General features: G+C 43.9%; 2 protein-coding genes across 2 annotated transcripts; one reads left to right on the plus strand and one right to left on the minus strand.

Annotated features, from left to right (window-relative positions):
- Positions 1–811: 811 nt before the first annotated feature.
- LOC138913794 (probable E3 ubiquitin-protein ligase sinah) lies at positions 812–2,382 on the plus strand. The gene is made up of 2 exons (XM_070218555.1): positions 812–1,621; positions 2,239–2,382. Exons 1-2 carry the CDS (start codon positions 812–814, stop codon positions 2,380–2,382), a joined length of 954 nt encoding a protein of 317 aa, XP_070074656.1.
- Positions 2,383–6,333: 3,951 nt separating this feature from the next.
- LOC108057299 (serine-aspartate repeat-containing protein F) lies at positions 6,334–7,219 on the minus strand. Its single transcript, XM_070218767.1, has 2 exons — positions 6,916–7,219; positions 6,334–6,866 (listed from the first exon to the last, which is right to left on the minus strand). The coding sequence occupies exons 1-2, from the start codon at positions 7,085–7,087 to the stop codon at positions 6,442–6,444; spliced, it is 597 nt and encodes a 198-aa protein (XP_070074868.1). The 5' UTR covers positions 7,088–7,219; the 3' UTR covers positions 6,334–6,441.
- Between the last annotated feature and the right edge of the window lie 6,986 nt (positions 7,220–14,205).

The following is a 14,205-nucleotide window of genomic DNA, read 5'->3' on the forward strand; positions in this document are numbered from 1 at the left end:
TTTAAATATGGCAACTTTGTGGTGCCGACAGACACACTCTCACACTCAAACGGTGGCTCGTAGATACTCTCACGCACACACTGCCGCATTCAGCACTCGGGAAAAAAGTCGACTTACTCAAATGTGGGATAAAACATTTTTAAATTGGAATTATATTTGATTAATTTTCAGTCTAGGCGTCCTTATAATTCCCAAGTGCTTTTTCCGTCACTGCTTGCACATTGCCCTTAAAATTATATGCACAAATCTTTGTAATCTTTGAACCCGTTACTCGTAGAGTTTTCAAAGATTTTGTAAAAAAGTCGATTTACTTGAATGTAGGATAAAACATTTCTTAATTTGATTCATTTTTAGTCTAGGCGGCCTTGTAATTCCCAAGTGCTTTTTCCGGCACTGCTTGCTTGCCTTAAAATTTTATGCACAGTTTGTTTGTACTCTTTGTACCCGTTACTCGTAGAGTTTCTAAAGATTTTGTAAAAGTGTAAATAAGATTTGATTTGTTAATAAATACCCCTCTACCCAACCAAAAATGTTCAAGCCCCTTTAATTAAACAGTTTTAAGCAATTTAAGTTGTACCCGCTAGGTGTCGCTTTGTTGCTTTGTACTTTTTAAAGCTGAGTAACGGGTATCTAGTAGTCTAGGCATTCGTTCTCACTTGTTTTTTACGGAGCAGGCCCAGACTTCGCAGTAACTTTGTGTATTCCATTCTACAATCAAGTACGTACCAGTCAGCTCTTTTATACATATTTTGCAAGATAACAAAATTTAAGTGTTTTACCCAAATTCCGAGCTTGTATAATTGCGATTAAGATGTCGAATCAATCATTGGCGGCAGGGGATGGAACTCTAAACGAATTCCTGCTCTCCCAGCTGGAGTGTCCCATTTGTCTGGTTTACATGGTGAAGCGGATATGGCAGTGCGAAAATGGTCACCTGATTTGCAACAACTGCCGCGATAAGGTTGGCACATGCCCAATCTGCCGGGTGGAGCTAACCTATATCAGGAGCCTTTCAATGGAGAAGGTGGCCTCGAAGGTGATCTTTCCGTGCCGTTTCTCGGACTTTGGCTGTCTGGATCGGCTTCCATTTGCGGACAAGTCCGAGCACGAGCTATTCTGCAAATTCCGGCCGTTTTGCTGCCCTTTTTCGAAGAACAACTGCTCGTGGAGGGGACCCTTGATGGACGTCTGCCGGCATCGAACTCAGGCCCACAGCGACGTGGTCCTTAAGGAGGGCAGCGAGATCGCCTTTGAGGTGGATGGTATAACTCGGGAGGACACAGAACGATGGTTCATGATGACTTCGTGTCATGGGTGGCACTTCGTTCTCACCCTTTTCAAGACCGAGTTTGGCCCCCAATCTTGGATTTTCTGCATATCTTGCCGCATCGTTGGGGAGCAGGAGGATGCCGATGCCTTCTATTTCAAGACCTCTCTGATGACCAATGGTACAGAACTCCAACGACAGGGAAAAGTCGGAACACTAGGTCATTACGACACGACAATGGATGTATATATTATGGTCAAGTCCCTTGATGAGTTTACCTCCGGGGAAGACGATATGATGATTAAATTTACCGTCATTGAAGGGAAAATGAAGGAAGAGAGCCAAGACTTCAGGGTGGCTCAGTTTTTATTTTGAATTTTATAACGGAGTCGAACCGAATAACTAAATTAATAGTCTAAATTAATAGCCAAGTTCATGCCAAACAATTTTTAAATCGGACCATTCATTAAAAAGTTATGAGCAAATAATGAAATGAACGCTAGGTGGCGCCTTGCCATGCTATGCTTGCACATCTCCATCTCGCTCGCACTTCGCTAAGCTGAATATCTGATAGTCGAAGCACTTGTTTTGTTATAATAATCTGTTTTGAATTTTAAAATATTTTTAATTTGATAATGCTTTTATAAATTTCGGAAAATCTTGGACCTTAATTCCTTTGGATATTCAAAGTGTCCATTATTTTTTCGAGTGCATTGACAGTCGTGTCGATTGCACGTCTTGCCTGGCCCTCATCCAGAGGCTTGCTGGGTTCGCTGCCTATGCATCAGCCGCATCCCCATCGTCCTTCGTCCTGAGCTCCTCTTTTGTGTGTGACTATATCAGAGTGTGAGTGAGAGTGTTAGTGTGAGTGCGAGTGTGTGTGTGAGCGAGTGTTTGAGCGATCGACCATGAAGCCTTCATTATTGCATTTCATGATTTTGCGGTTCTTTATGCTCGTTCCTTTACACTAGGCGGCGACACAAACAGGGAAAGCTTCTGCGGGAAAGATTGGTGGAAATGTGGGACTATCGGGGGGCGGCGAAGCGGGTGGGCGTGGCCGGGGCAGGACACTGGACGAGAAGCGTCTGCCATGTGCCATGTGCCATGTGCCATGAGCCATTTGCCATGTGTTTGGCCTGGCCGGGACTGGTGTCGACACTTTCACAACATCCACATCCTCATATCCCCGCATCCTCATATCCCCGCATCCACAGCGACAAAGACATCAGAGTCAGGCCCAGGATATGGCTTTGCCCCTCGTCCTGCATTCATTTCCATCTCGAGAATCGACTCGCTTCTCCTGTCCGTGTGCCTCATTCAAATTTTCAATATTTTCTATGTGTGCTGCCGGTCGTTATCACGCATTTCCTGCCATTTGCATCGCCATCGACATCCACATTCACATCCACAGCCACATCCACATCTACATATCCATTGCCATTGGCATTGGATTGGTAACGGGAATTGCAGCCGCAAGACACTGGCTACGTGGCCAGCAACCGACTTGACCAATTTGCCGCCCCTGCGGTTCCGGGTTGAGCGCATTAGGCCGCACATTGGGCCAAGAGTCCTGGAGTCCTCGAGTCCTGTAGTCCCGGGATGGCATAAATGCAAAACCGATCGTGGGGACCTCAAACCGAATCGAAGTACAAAAGCAGCTGAGGTATATGCGTGTATCATGAATGGCTTGAGTTGAAGGTTAGGAAGGTTAGGGGGTCAGCAGTTCCAATGGAGGGCGAGCGCAAGACACTTTCAACTTATTTGAAATAATATTTTAGGTAAATTATATAATTATTACATATATTTCAAAAATATTTTTTGCATTTATTTGCATTTTTAGCTTAAAACTACATTTACAAATTTAGGTTGGTGGAAAAAATATAAAAATAATTTTGTTAATTTATTTTATTTTATTTATTTATTGTACACTGTAGCTGGAAGTTTAAGCTTATGGTGCAGGGAAAAATCACCGTTAGTTGCAATGACTATTTCCTATTTTATTTGTAACTAATCAACTGATAATTCGGACTTCTTAAACTGAAAATTATATTTTTTCATCCCAAATGAGTATGAAACAATAATAACAAATATTTAGAAGCTTGAAGTTTATATTTCGTAAGGTCTTTCTTATAAAAGCTACTTTTCCTAATATCATATTCACTTTATGTTATAGATGTTCCAAATGTCATTTTAAGTCATATTTAATTATTTACTTTATTTTTTATTTTGATGATGTTAGAGATGTTTACAAAACTAAAACTAACTAAAGACATATTATACAATCGGCATTGTTATTGTTAAGTCGATAAAATAGGAACAAATGTCATAATTGATTAACAATGCTATATAATTTAAAGGCAGTGTGCAAAGAACCCTTATTTATAACCAATTGAATATTTAATGAAGACCCTTAGCCGGTGCTTCGTTAGATAGAAACAGTGAAGCCAATAATTCCTTAAGTGATCCTGATGCCATTACTTAAATTATCTCGGATTTCGTTTGCCATATTTTCACACACTCATCGCATTTTGGCCCACCTTTTCGTTCAGCCCAATGATCAGTGACAACTGGCCACCGGCAACTGGCTTCCTACCATCTACCTATCTTTCCATCTGACTCTGACTATCCGACTGTCCAACTGACCCGGCCATAATCCGAGTGGCCGTATCCGCTGGGGAGCAACAGCGTCGCATTCGGCTGTTAATGCCACTGATTGCTAATAAATTGAAAACCATTTCAGCACGGCCCTGGCCCGAAGGCAATAGGTGGCAGAGGATTTGCCGCCGATGGTGGAGCAAGGGAATCGAAAATGGGTATCTGAATCGCAATCGGAATCAGAAGCCCCTTCAATGAATATGCAAAAACAAGGCAAACAGTGAATAAAATCAAAATAAAAACTCATTTATCAACACGCATGGCGCAGAAAGAGGCAGACGGAGGCAGTCTATCCATCTCCATCGATGGCTGGTGAATGGTGGACAAATGTGAGAGGTTTGTTGGCCACGTGTTGGCCAAAAGGGAAAAGGTCACAAAAGCAGGTTAAGCTGCTTTTTTAAATAAAGCGCACAGCACGTTAATACTGTCGCCAGGACGAAGAAGGGGGTCCTTTAATTTTTCCACCCCCCTTTGCCACGTGCGAACCATTCCGCTGGCGCCGAACGACTGAGGACTGAAGCTTCCAGCCAACCGATTGCAACCGATGAGAAACGAATCGGTTAGCCGATTATCAACGAACTGCACCCGAAGCACTTCGGCTGGTCCTCGGTTTCCTCCTCGGGAATCGGCGAGCCACACGATTGGCGACTCCTTCGGACGGTGGCCGTAATCCGTTCGCTGGATTTTTTGAATTAGTTGCGTGTGGTAGCTTGTTGACATCAGTACCGGGTACCGGATGCGGATGCGGACACGTGCGTGGCCCGCAAATCTCTCGCCAAATCTCGACAAGTCCTAACTTGACGCGACCCCTCGAATAAAAAAGTTCATAGTTTAGAGCAGCGAAGTTCGGTGTGTGTGAGATAGCAGATAGCAGAGATCCCCATCTGGTTTTTCGGGTTCTTTTTTTTTTTTGTTCTTCTTGTTGTTTTTCTTATCACTCTTCCCTAGTTGTGTGTTTGTGTGAGGTGAGTGATTTTGTTGGTTTCTGTTTGGCACCTGCAAACTGCAACAGTTGCAAACGCTTTAAACTACACAACAATCCGAAATGGAGCCAAATCCAAACTAAAACCCAAAACCCAAACCCAACCGAACCGAACCGAACCCAAAACCAAACTAAACCGGGCTGATAGCACGTCAGTAGCTGGCTAAAACCTGACCTGCGGTCATTTGCCGTTGGTAGGATGGTCAACGGTTCAGCTAGTTTTGTGGTCGCTTTGACGTGGTCGCGGGCAATTTGAAAGCCAACACCGAAACGCCGATTACGATAAGTGCAGTCGAATCGAAAGGAGGCTGCCAATGGGATGCAGAATGGGCTTTGGAATCGGAATTGGAAGCGGAATCATCATCATCATCAGCAGACTGCTAAACATTTCGCATTCGCTTTCCGCCTGATGTTGTATTTCATTTTGCCACTCGCCATTTTGCATTTCCATTCCCATTCCCATTCGCATTCGCATCGCTTTCTCATCCTTTGTCGTCGTTTTCTAGTTTTTAGTTGCCCAGCAATTGCTGCTGCCAGTTTGCAATTAAGGACCAGCCCCATGCAAATGGCAAATGGCAAACAGTGAGGGGCTGTGGGATTTAAAGAACCATAACCGAGAGGCGAAATATTAAATACTAAATGCCAGCCGCCGAGGGAAAGGCATTTCAGTCCGCCTGTTGCCTGTCAGCATTTTGTTGAATGTTGAAGTCACACAGTCGCACTTGCAGTCACAGTCGCAGTTGCAGTCACAGTCGCCATCACCATTGCCATCAGGATCTGCATCTCCCTCAGGTGTCCTGAGCGACCATCCAGCCACTTTGAGTGTGAACAGGTGAGTGACAACGTGAAAAGGGACCCAAAAGGGATCGCAAGGCTGTGAAGAAACTTTATGGCACCGCCAAAAAATAAATAAATCAAGAATTTATTAGGATTAAACTTGGGAACCACAACAAATTTCGGCAATAATCGCTTAAAACAAGAATTTATTTTCTAAACTTTATAATTACAAATATATAATGAAGAAATAATTATTAGAAATTTAAAAGTTGTTTAAAAATATCTATATTGAAAAACATACATTTTAAAATTTTAAATATAGTTCCAAAATAAATATAGTTCCAAAACATTTGAGGCGTAGGATTAACATGATTCATATCAGGAAATATTCGCAATAATACGAGGATCAACCGATACTATTTATTCATACAATAGACTAGACTTCAACGCCCTTGGGGAGTCACACTTTTAGAGCTTTAGGTCGTTGGTGGAGCTTATGCATAAAACAATGCATGTAAATTTGCATGAATAAATAAATATTCAGCTAGAAATAAAATGGAAAAATGAATTGCCCCGACAATTGGTTTCAAAAATAATTGAAAGTACTACCGACTTAAAAAAATGAAAATTTTAACAATTGCGGGGACACTATTAATGGTTTAGCTATAATTTGGAAGGCCACAAAATACCCCACTGAATTTTATTCGAAGCTTGTGAATGGTAGAAATGTGAAAACCACCTGCAGTAACCCAGATTTTCTTTAGTAGAAAGCACCTGCCTGGTTCACCTCGGGCTTCTCCTCGCTGGGTTGATCCTCGTCCAGCAGGATCGGCAAGCTGTCCTCCGTCTTGGGACTTTCATCTGGGGTCTCCTCCTCGTCGTCCTCCTCGCTGAACATGAGCTGGTAGGGATTGTGCAGGCCGTACTCCAGGATCTCCTCCAGCTTGTCATTGTCCTTGGCCTCGTCGGTGTCCTCGCCATCGGTCTCTGTCTCCGTCTCCGCCTCCGAATCGCTGTCACCCTCGCAGCAGAGGATCTCGTGGGCCAGCAGGGAGATGGTCTCTTCGCAGAAGACCTCCACCTCGTCCAGTTCGTTGTCCGAATCCCCAGCCAGCGGACTGTACAGGCTCACCTGAGGATCATCGTCCACTTTGGCGTTCGCATCTGGATCGGATGTGCTGTTGGCTAAGAACGGAATTACATATCTTTAGACTCGGAATCCCATCGGCATCACCTTCGCTATCTGTTTCTCCAGAGCTGGTTGGCTCACTGCTAACCGAGCTACTGGACAGCTCTGCCTCCTCGTTCAGGAAAATGGCGCCCAACGTGGGGCATTCCGTTTTCTTTTCCTTCTGGGTCGCCGAGGAGCAGTCCCGCTTTAACTTGGCCGCTTCGCCAGCCATCATTGATCCCGATTTGGGTTCCGATTCCGATCCCGACCCTCTCTCTATATATTCTATATGCTATGTGCCTCCGGCTGTCTGACTGCCTCCCGTAGAGATTCCGAACTTGTTTCTATGCGTGCTGGAATGGCTTTGCCCGGCAACTGCGACTGGGATTGGTTTTGGTTTGGGTTTGCTTTGGTTTTCGCTTCGTTTCGGGTAGTTCGAGATGGGAGCAGTGGCAGGAAGCAATGCTGCCGGCACGTAATGTCCTGGGCGCTTCCTCCCAGGACGGCGAATTAAATTTTATGCCAACTGCAATGCCCTTAAAGGCGAAGGCAAAGGTCTTCGAAACGGAAAGGAGACGGGGCCACGGAGACAGGGCCACGGAGACAGGGCCAAGATGGAGCTGCAATCGCAGACCGGCTAACTGCGGAATCGTCACAGGCCGCAGGCCGCGCTCCACATGCACACTGACTGCCAAAAGGACACAAACAGGACACACATAGGACACACACATACACGCATGCACCAACTGGCTACCGCAGCAAAGTTACATTTGAAATTTTATTTCCATGGCCAGGACTAAAAATGCAACAAATAAAAACGGAGTCCAACTGCCGTCGTTATCATTGTATCACTCTCATCTGGGCCAGGCGACACGCCCCTCTTCCTCCTCCGCCTCCTTCATCCCCCTTCATCCCACTGCAAGGACATCCGGTCGAGGGGGATGAAGGGGATCGACCGCAGCGTACCAAGCAAGCCACTTAATAGGGCAGGCACAAATTACCAGACAGCAAACGGGGCTTTAATAAAATTTATAAATTGATATAAATTATTATGAGAGTAATTATCATATCGATGGCGGCGAGAACACATTTAATTTAATTCCTTGTTTTTCAGTTCCAAACTTTTTCCACGACGACTACAGTGAGCGCCCGCGAGTCAATTAGTTTTTGCTCATCTATTTTAGTTATTTATCAGGGGTTTTTTTGTTGCTTAGAAAGAAATATGTGAACTAGAATAAAAGTAGGTATAGTTTGTTAGTAATGCAAAAATATAATAGTTTTTTCCCAATTTTTTTAAATTAGCCAAGAATTTAATTTCTGAAATTGAACCGAAATTAAATGGGGTTTCTCAAATCAAAAAAATTAAAAATTTAATTTAATTTTCTTAATACTATAAAAATGTCTTAAAATTAAAGTTCAAGCTAGAAATAAAATATTATCTTAATTAATGCACTTTTTTGTTCAGGTTTATCTTCTTTGCTATTTATTTATTCTAGTTTTATATGATTAGGTGAGAAGTGGTGCCCACAACCCACTCAACTAATATACCCCTAGGGCAAACTACACATTCACTACGAACTTTCGCCCGTTCCCATTTCCATTTCCATTGCCATTTTCACTCGCATTCCCTTGACCCAGGAGCAGGCCAGGAAGGACCCGGCCAGGACCTAGTCAGGACCTAGCCAGGACCACTTTGGCGAACCACAATTTAATTTCTGTTTCAGTTTCGGTCTCGGTGCAGTTTTTTGCAGCAGTTCAGTAGTTCAGCTGTTTCGCTTTCTTTTCAGCCTGTTCCGAGGCCTTCCGGTCGTCAGAGGCAGTCGCTTTGTGGTGCCTCTTTGGTCGGCATTGTGTCGCCTAAAATTCCCCAGTGCTCCTCCTCATTCTCATCCTTATCCCCATCCTCATCCCATGGCAGTAATCCAGTTTAAAGCCGGAATCCGTGCTGCCTGCAGAAGCGGGAATGGAGCTCACTGCGTTAACGAACATAATAACCCTTTTCTCTCTAATTACACACCAAATTTACTACAAACGAGCAATAAAAATCATCCAAGCAAAATCTGTGCTCCGGCCACAGAAAAACCCTACCATCCACTCGCTAACCAGGCGAAAAACCCACCAGAGAAACCCCTTCCACTGGCAGCGCTTAAATGCAAATGCTTTTTTCCCATGCACAGCACAAAAAACATTAACAACAATGACAATAAATGAAAGACATTAATGCTAAGCGATCCGCATCTCGTTCCCGAGCCACCATTCCCCATCCACCTCCTCATCCTCATCTACAAACCCGAGAAGAAATGGGAATGGGAGCTCGACGTTGACGACGATTGGCGACAGTGACAGGCTTTCCAAAAAAAAAAAAAAAAAAGAGAGCGAGGTTCCTCGACAGTCAATGAAATAAAATTAAACAATTATGAGAAAAAGGCTGTGGGGGGGAGGTCCTTCCCTCGCTTCCCTCGTTTAAATTTGGCATGTCATAATTTCGGTACCTTCCCCTCCTCCACATTCTTCATGTGGATAATTATTTGATGCTGTGCTCTCTCCATTCTCTCACATATCTGGCACATACCCATCTAAAGTACGGCTGTAACCGGTAACTTCCACTTAAACCTCACTCATTCACTCATCCGACCGACAGTGGGGCAAATTTTACGCGACGTAATCGTAATATGATTATCGTGCCACATAATCCCCTCATCCCTTGTGGCTATGTGTGTGTGGGTATGCGTTAAATAACTTCCTTCCGGTGGCGACAACATCAGAACAGAACAGAACAGAACAGCCAGCAAAAGCGACTCCTCGTGTATCCGCTTCCGTTGAATGATGCCGCAGAAATGCTCCAAATCTCATATCATCATTTACGCAGTAATTTTTCGAAGCCAACTGGATGATGAGGGCCCCCTGGTTGGATGGAATTATCCAATTCAACCGCAGGACACTTTGGCCCCACTCGAAAGGCAACTGCATAAAGCCCACTACCCACTACCCACCAGTAACCAGTAACCAGTACCATTGGCATAATAAACAAAGCTTCAGCTCGCAACTCATGCGAGTCAACTTCCAGCGACGACTGCGAACTGTGACTTTGGCTGCGTGTTGAGGGCACGTCCATCCGGTGGAGGATGGGGATGGGGATGGGGATGGAGATGGGGATCAGGATGCGAAGGAGGAGCAGGACTAGGTCTCTGGCTTTTTGCAGCTCTCCGAGTGTCCTTATTTTAATCTCGACACAAGTTAACAGCATTGTTGGCAGCCGCGTGCCATCCGTGAGCTTTGCCTGAGTCCCGAGTACCGAGTCCTTCGTCCTTAGTCCTTCGTCCTGCTGCCTCTAACTCAACATAATGCGCACAGCTCGCTCGGTATTCATCCTAACCGCATCGCATCGCAGCTCCTCCTTTTTACACCCCTCCCCGCGTCGAAAAAGGACTATCCCTAGTTTCGGTTTCAGCCACCGGATTCCCTCCTCGTCGTCCTTGTCGTCCACATCCTTGTCATTAGCAGTTAGCATTCAGACGACATCGTCGTCGTCGTCTCCTTCGTTGCCTGTCGCCTGCCGTTCATAATGTTATGATGGCTAAAAGCTAATTGCGTTTGTCTGTGTTAGTTGCTGACATTTGGCCTCCTCTCATCATCCCTGCCCTTTCCAACCCGCCCTCCTTTCTTCCTCCGGCGTCGACGTGGCGGCATTAAGTGTCACTGGAGTGCGTGATCCTTGTAAGTCGTCTAGTTACACATGTTTTTATAACCTGTTTTCCAGGAGTACCCTGTTGTCCCAGCACCGCCGGCACCCCGGGAGGATTAGTTGGGGGCTAAGCAAGCATTTTGATTTTCATCTCCATCGCAGGGTAAACAAAGAGGAAAGGAACTCAGAACTTAGAGCAAGTAATATCAGAATAAATAGAGGATCCCGTTTGAAATACTAAAAATATATTTAAACGATTACCTTTTAAGAAAGTATTAAAATGGGACTTTAATGGAATAGAACTTAGAACTTAGAGGAAGTAATTTCAAAGAATTTGAGGATCCTGTTAAAATACTTAAAATGTAATCGAATACCTTTCAATAAAGTATTAAAATGGGACTTTAATGGAATAGAACTTAGAACTAAGAGCAAGTAGTTTCAAATAAATAGAGGATTCTGTTGAAATACTAAAAATTTAATCGATTACTTTTCAAGAAGGTATTAAAATTGGACTTGAATGGAACAGAACTTAGAACTTAGAGGAAGTAATTTCAAATAATTTGAGGATCCTGTTAAAATATTTAAAATTTAATCGAATACCTTTCAATAAAGTATTAAAATGGGACTTTAATGGAATAGAACTTAGAACTTAGAGCATGTAGTTTCAAATAAATAGAGGATCCTGTTTAAATACTAAAAATGTAATCGATTACCTTTCAAGAAAGTATTCCTTAAGTTCCATTAAGGAATTCTTTTTACATAATATCAGATATTAATTTCTTTTTATTATAATTACTGGATATTAGTCTGTCGAATTCCGTTTGCTTGCTTTGAAATGCCTTTTGTTTTCGCCAACGTCATCGTCATCGTCTTTGTCATTGAAGTTGTAAGTAGTTCGGCATGTCCTTGGTGGCCCCGTATCAACTTTGTTGTGGTGTCATTCAACAGCTCGGGCGTGAGTCACTCGGCTCAACTCAAATCGATTCGAATCGAATCAAATGGCTTAATCAGCTGGACCAGCGAATGACCAAGGCCCCCATGACTTCACCTGTCAAGATGCCAGCGAGGATGGGCCAGGACTCGGCCGCTTATGGCTGACAAATCACCAAGTGAGTCCGAGTCACCGAGTTGACAATAAGAAGTGTCATCATTAACGAACATCGGGCCCGGCAAACATTTATCAATGGCAAACAGACAGAGTCGGGGTGGGGCAAACAAACAAACAAACAAACAAACGAACCGCCTGGGCTGGCAAACAAATGATGAGGCCGAAAGGCGAAGGCGTCAGGAAGTTTGGCAAATTAAATCGGTGCTTAAAATATCCCAGGGTTCAGGGGCAGGCAGGATGTGGTGCGGATAACCGCAGTTGGGACTGAATCTGAATCCTCTTGGGGATGCCTCAACAGTTTTGTTTCCCATCATCCGGCGAAATCAAGCAAATCGTATTAAATAACAGTTAATTACAAATACACACGACCCGGCCAAGGACCCAGATTGGCGTCAGGACGAAACCCAGGCTGCTCTGACCCACTAACCACCACCACCACTCACCCACAGCCCAATTTGCCCCATTTCTCATCTCATCCCATCTCGCCCCCTTTTTGGACCCACAAAGCTGCTGCGGCAAAGTGTTTTCCTAGGGAGCTTGGTTTGGGGTCAAAGCCAAATGGTTGATGCTGAATTAATTAATGATTCACTTGAATGATTGATTATTTGACTAAATGATTGAATTATGCGATCGACCCAAACCTCTGGTCGTCGTGTGAGCTCCTTCAAAAAATGTGTGCTGCAACCTTTGACCTTTGCCCAATTATTTAGCCAGAAACACCAATAAACACGACCCCCGTCCCCGCACACACATCTTCACACTCATATGGAAAGGGGCCCAAAGCCAAGGGCCAGAAAATATGCCAACAAGTCGGGGCTTAGTCCTGTCTTTTGATTTTCATCTTTCTTTCTTACTGGTTTTTCTCCATTCTTTTTTTCGAGAAGGCATTCAGACGAATTTATCAAAGTCGTTGATTGTTCGAGGGTTAAGCTGAACAATGAGTTTTGGGGCATTCTAGCAATTAGCCTTGTAGAAGAGGAAATACGGTACTTCAGAGTGTTGAATTAATAATAATAATAGGGAAATTTGCAAAAGAATACAAAAATACTCGTAACTTTTTTCCATTTTATAAATACCATAGAATACTCTAGATCATCATTCCGTATGATATCTAATATTTCAATTCCAATTCATTGCTAAGAATGGCCCTTCTGTCGGCAACAAAACTGATATTTTATCATCACTTTTGGGAAAATTTACTTTTTCGCCAATTTTCGCACTTTTTATTAAGGGGTACCATCATGCCGCAAATCGATTCAGAGCTAAACTACAATTCCAACAAGGTATGACATTCCATATTTGGGCTATTATTTCCTTTGTTTCGGCAAAAGAACTGATATTTTATCACCACTTTTGGGAAAATTTAATTTTTGACCAATTTTTGCATTTTTTATAAGGGTGATAATCATGATGGATTTTTTGCTAAAAATGGCAAAAAATTAAAATGTCCAGATTTTAACGCAAATCGATTTGGAATTAAGCTACGAGTTCAACAAGGTATGCCATTCCATGTTTGGCCTATTATTTCCTTTGTTCCGGCAAAAAAACTTATAAGACGTTATCAATTTTGGGAAAATTAAATTTTTGCATTTTTTATAAGGGGTAAAAAAAATTAAGTCCAGATTAATGTCTTATCAGAAAGATGGCTTGTGAAAGTCTTTAAAATCACCCATAATAGATATTCAATGTGCGAGCCATTCGGAGATGCAGATCCACAAGCCAAAGGGGAAACTGAGCCCTCTTTAGGCAGATTTTAGCCGACATGGTGGGAGGTTACGCACTTGGCTTTCAACAGAATATGGCCAAGATAAGATGCTTAGACAAAGGTCTTCGTCTGGCAGTCTCAGTTGTCTCAGTGGTCTCGGTAGTCTCTGCCTTGTTGCACGCCTCCTTCGAGCCTGGAGGAGGTGGGGGGGGGGGTGGATTTTGGAGGAGACGGGGCAGTGGGTTTTTGGCAGTGTCGTTGACAGCCACAAATTTTGGCCTGCCAAAGCCGTCGGAGGAGGTGGCCCCCTTCTCAATCCCCCTCTCAACCCCCCAGACAAGTCTGATCCATTTTCGGGGCCAAAGGCTGTCTGGGGCGTCTGAGGCGTCTTGTGCATCTGTTTCTCGTTGCCGAGGAGCTGTGGAGCTGAGGAGCTGTGGGAAATCCCAGACGCTCGAAAGTAGTCGAGGAAAAGCGTCTCACAGGCATCTCGCAAATATATTCGTACATTTATGCGTATTTCTGGATGCAATTTGAGTGGGGCCTTTGTGGTTTTATTATCGGCTTGCACTCCGGTCAGTTAGCAGTGACCAGATGACCAGGTGGACATGGACATGGACATGGACATGCCAGTCCAACTGCCCCTCTTATCAATCTGCTCATCATCATTGCTCGCTCATTGTCCTCGCCCGGAGTCAACGTTTTTAACAGCCGGGTCTTGGTTAACAAACATCCCATAATTTGATTAGTGACATTCTGCACAGGCATTTGGGTGAAAAGATAAGGAATGCACACACCAGCACACACTGCTAACTGGTAACTGGTAACTGGAAACTGGACAGTGGATACATGGGC

This window comes from Drosophila takahashii, chromosome X (genome assembly GCF_030179915.1).
Source record: "Drosophila takahashii strain IR98-3 E-12201 chromosome X, DtakHiC1v2, whole genome shotgun sequence".
Lineage (NCBI taxonomy): Eukaryota > Metazoa > Arthropoda > Insecta > Diptera > Drosophilidae > Drosophila > Drosophila takahashii.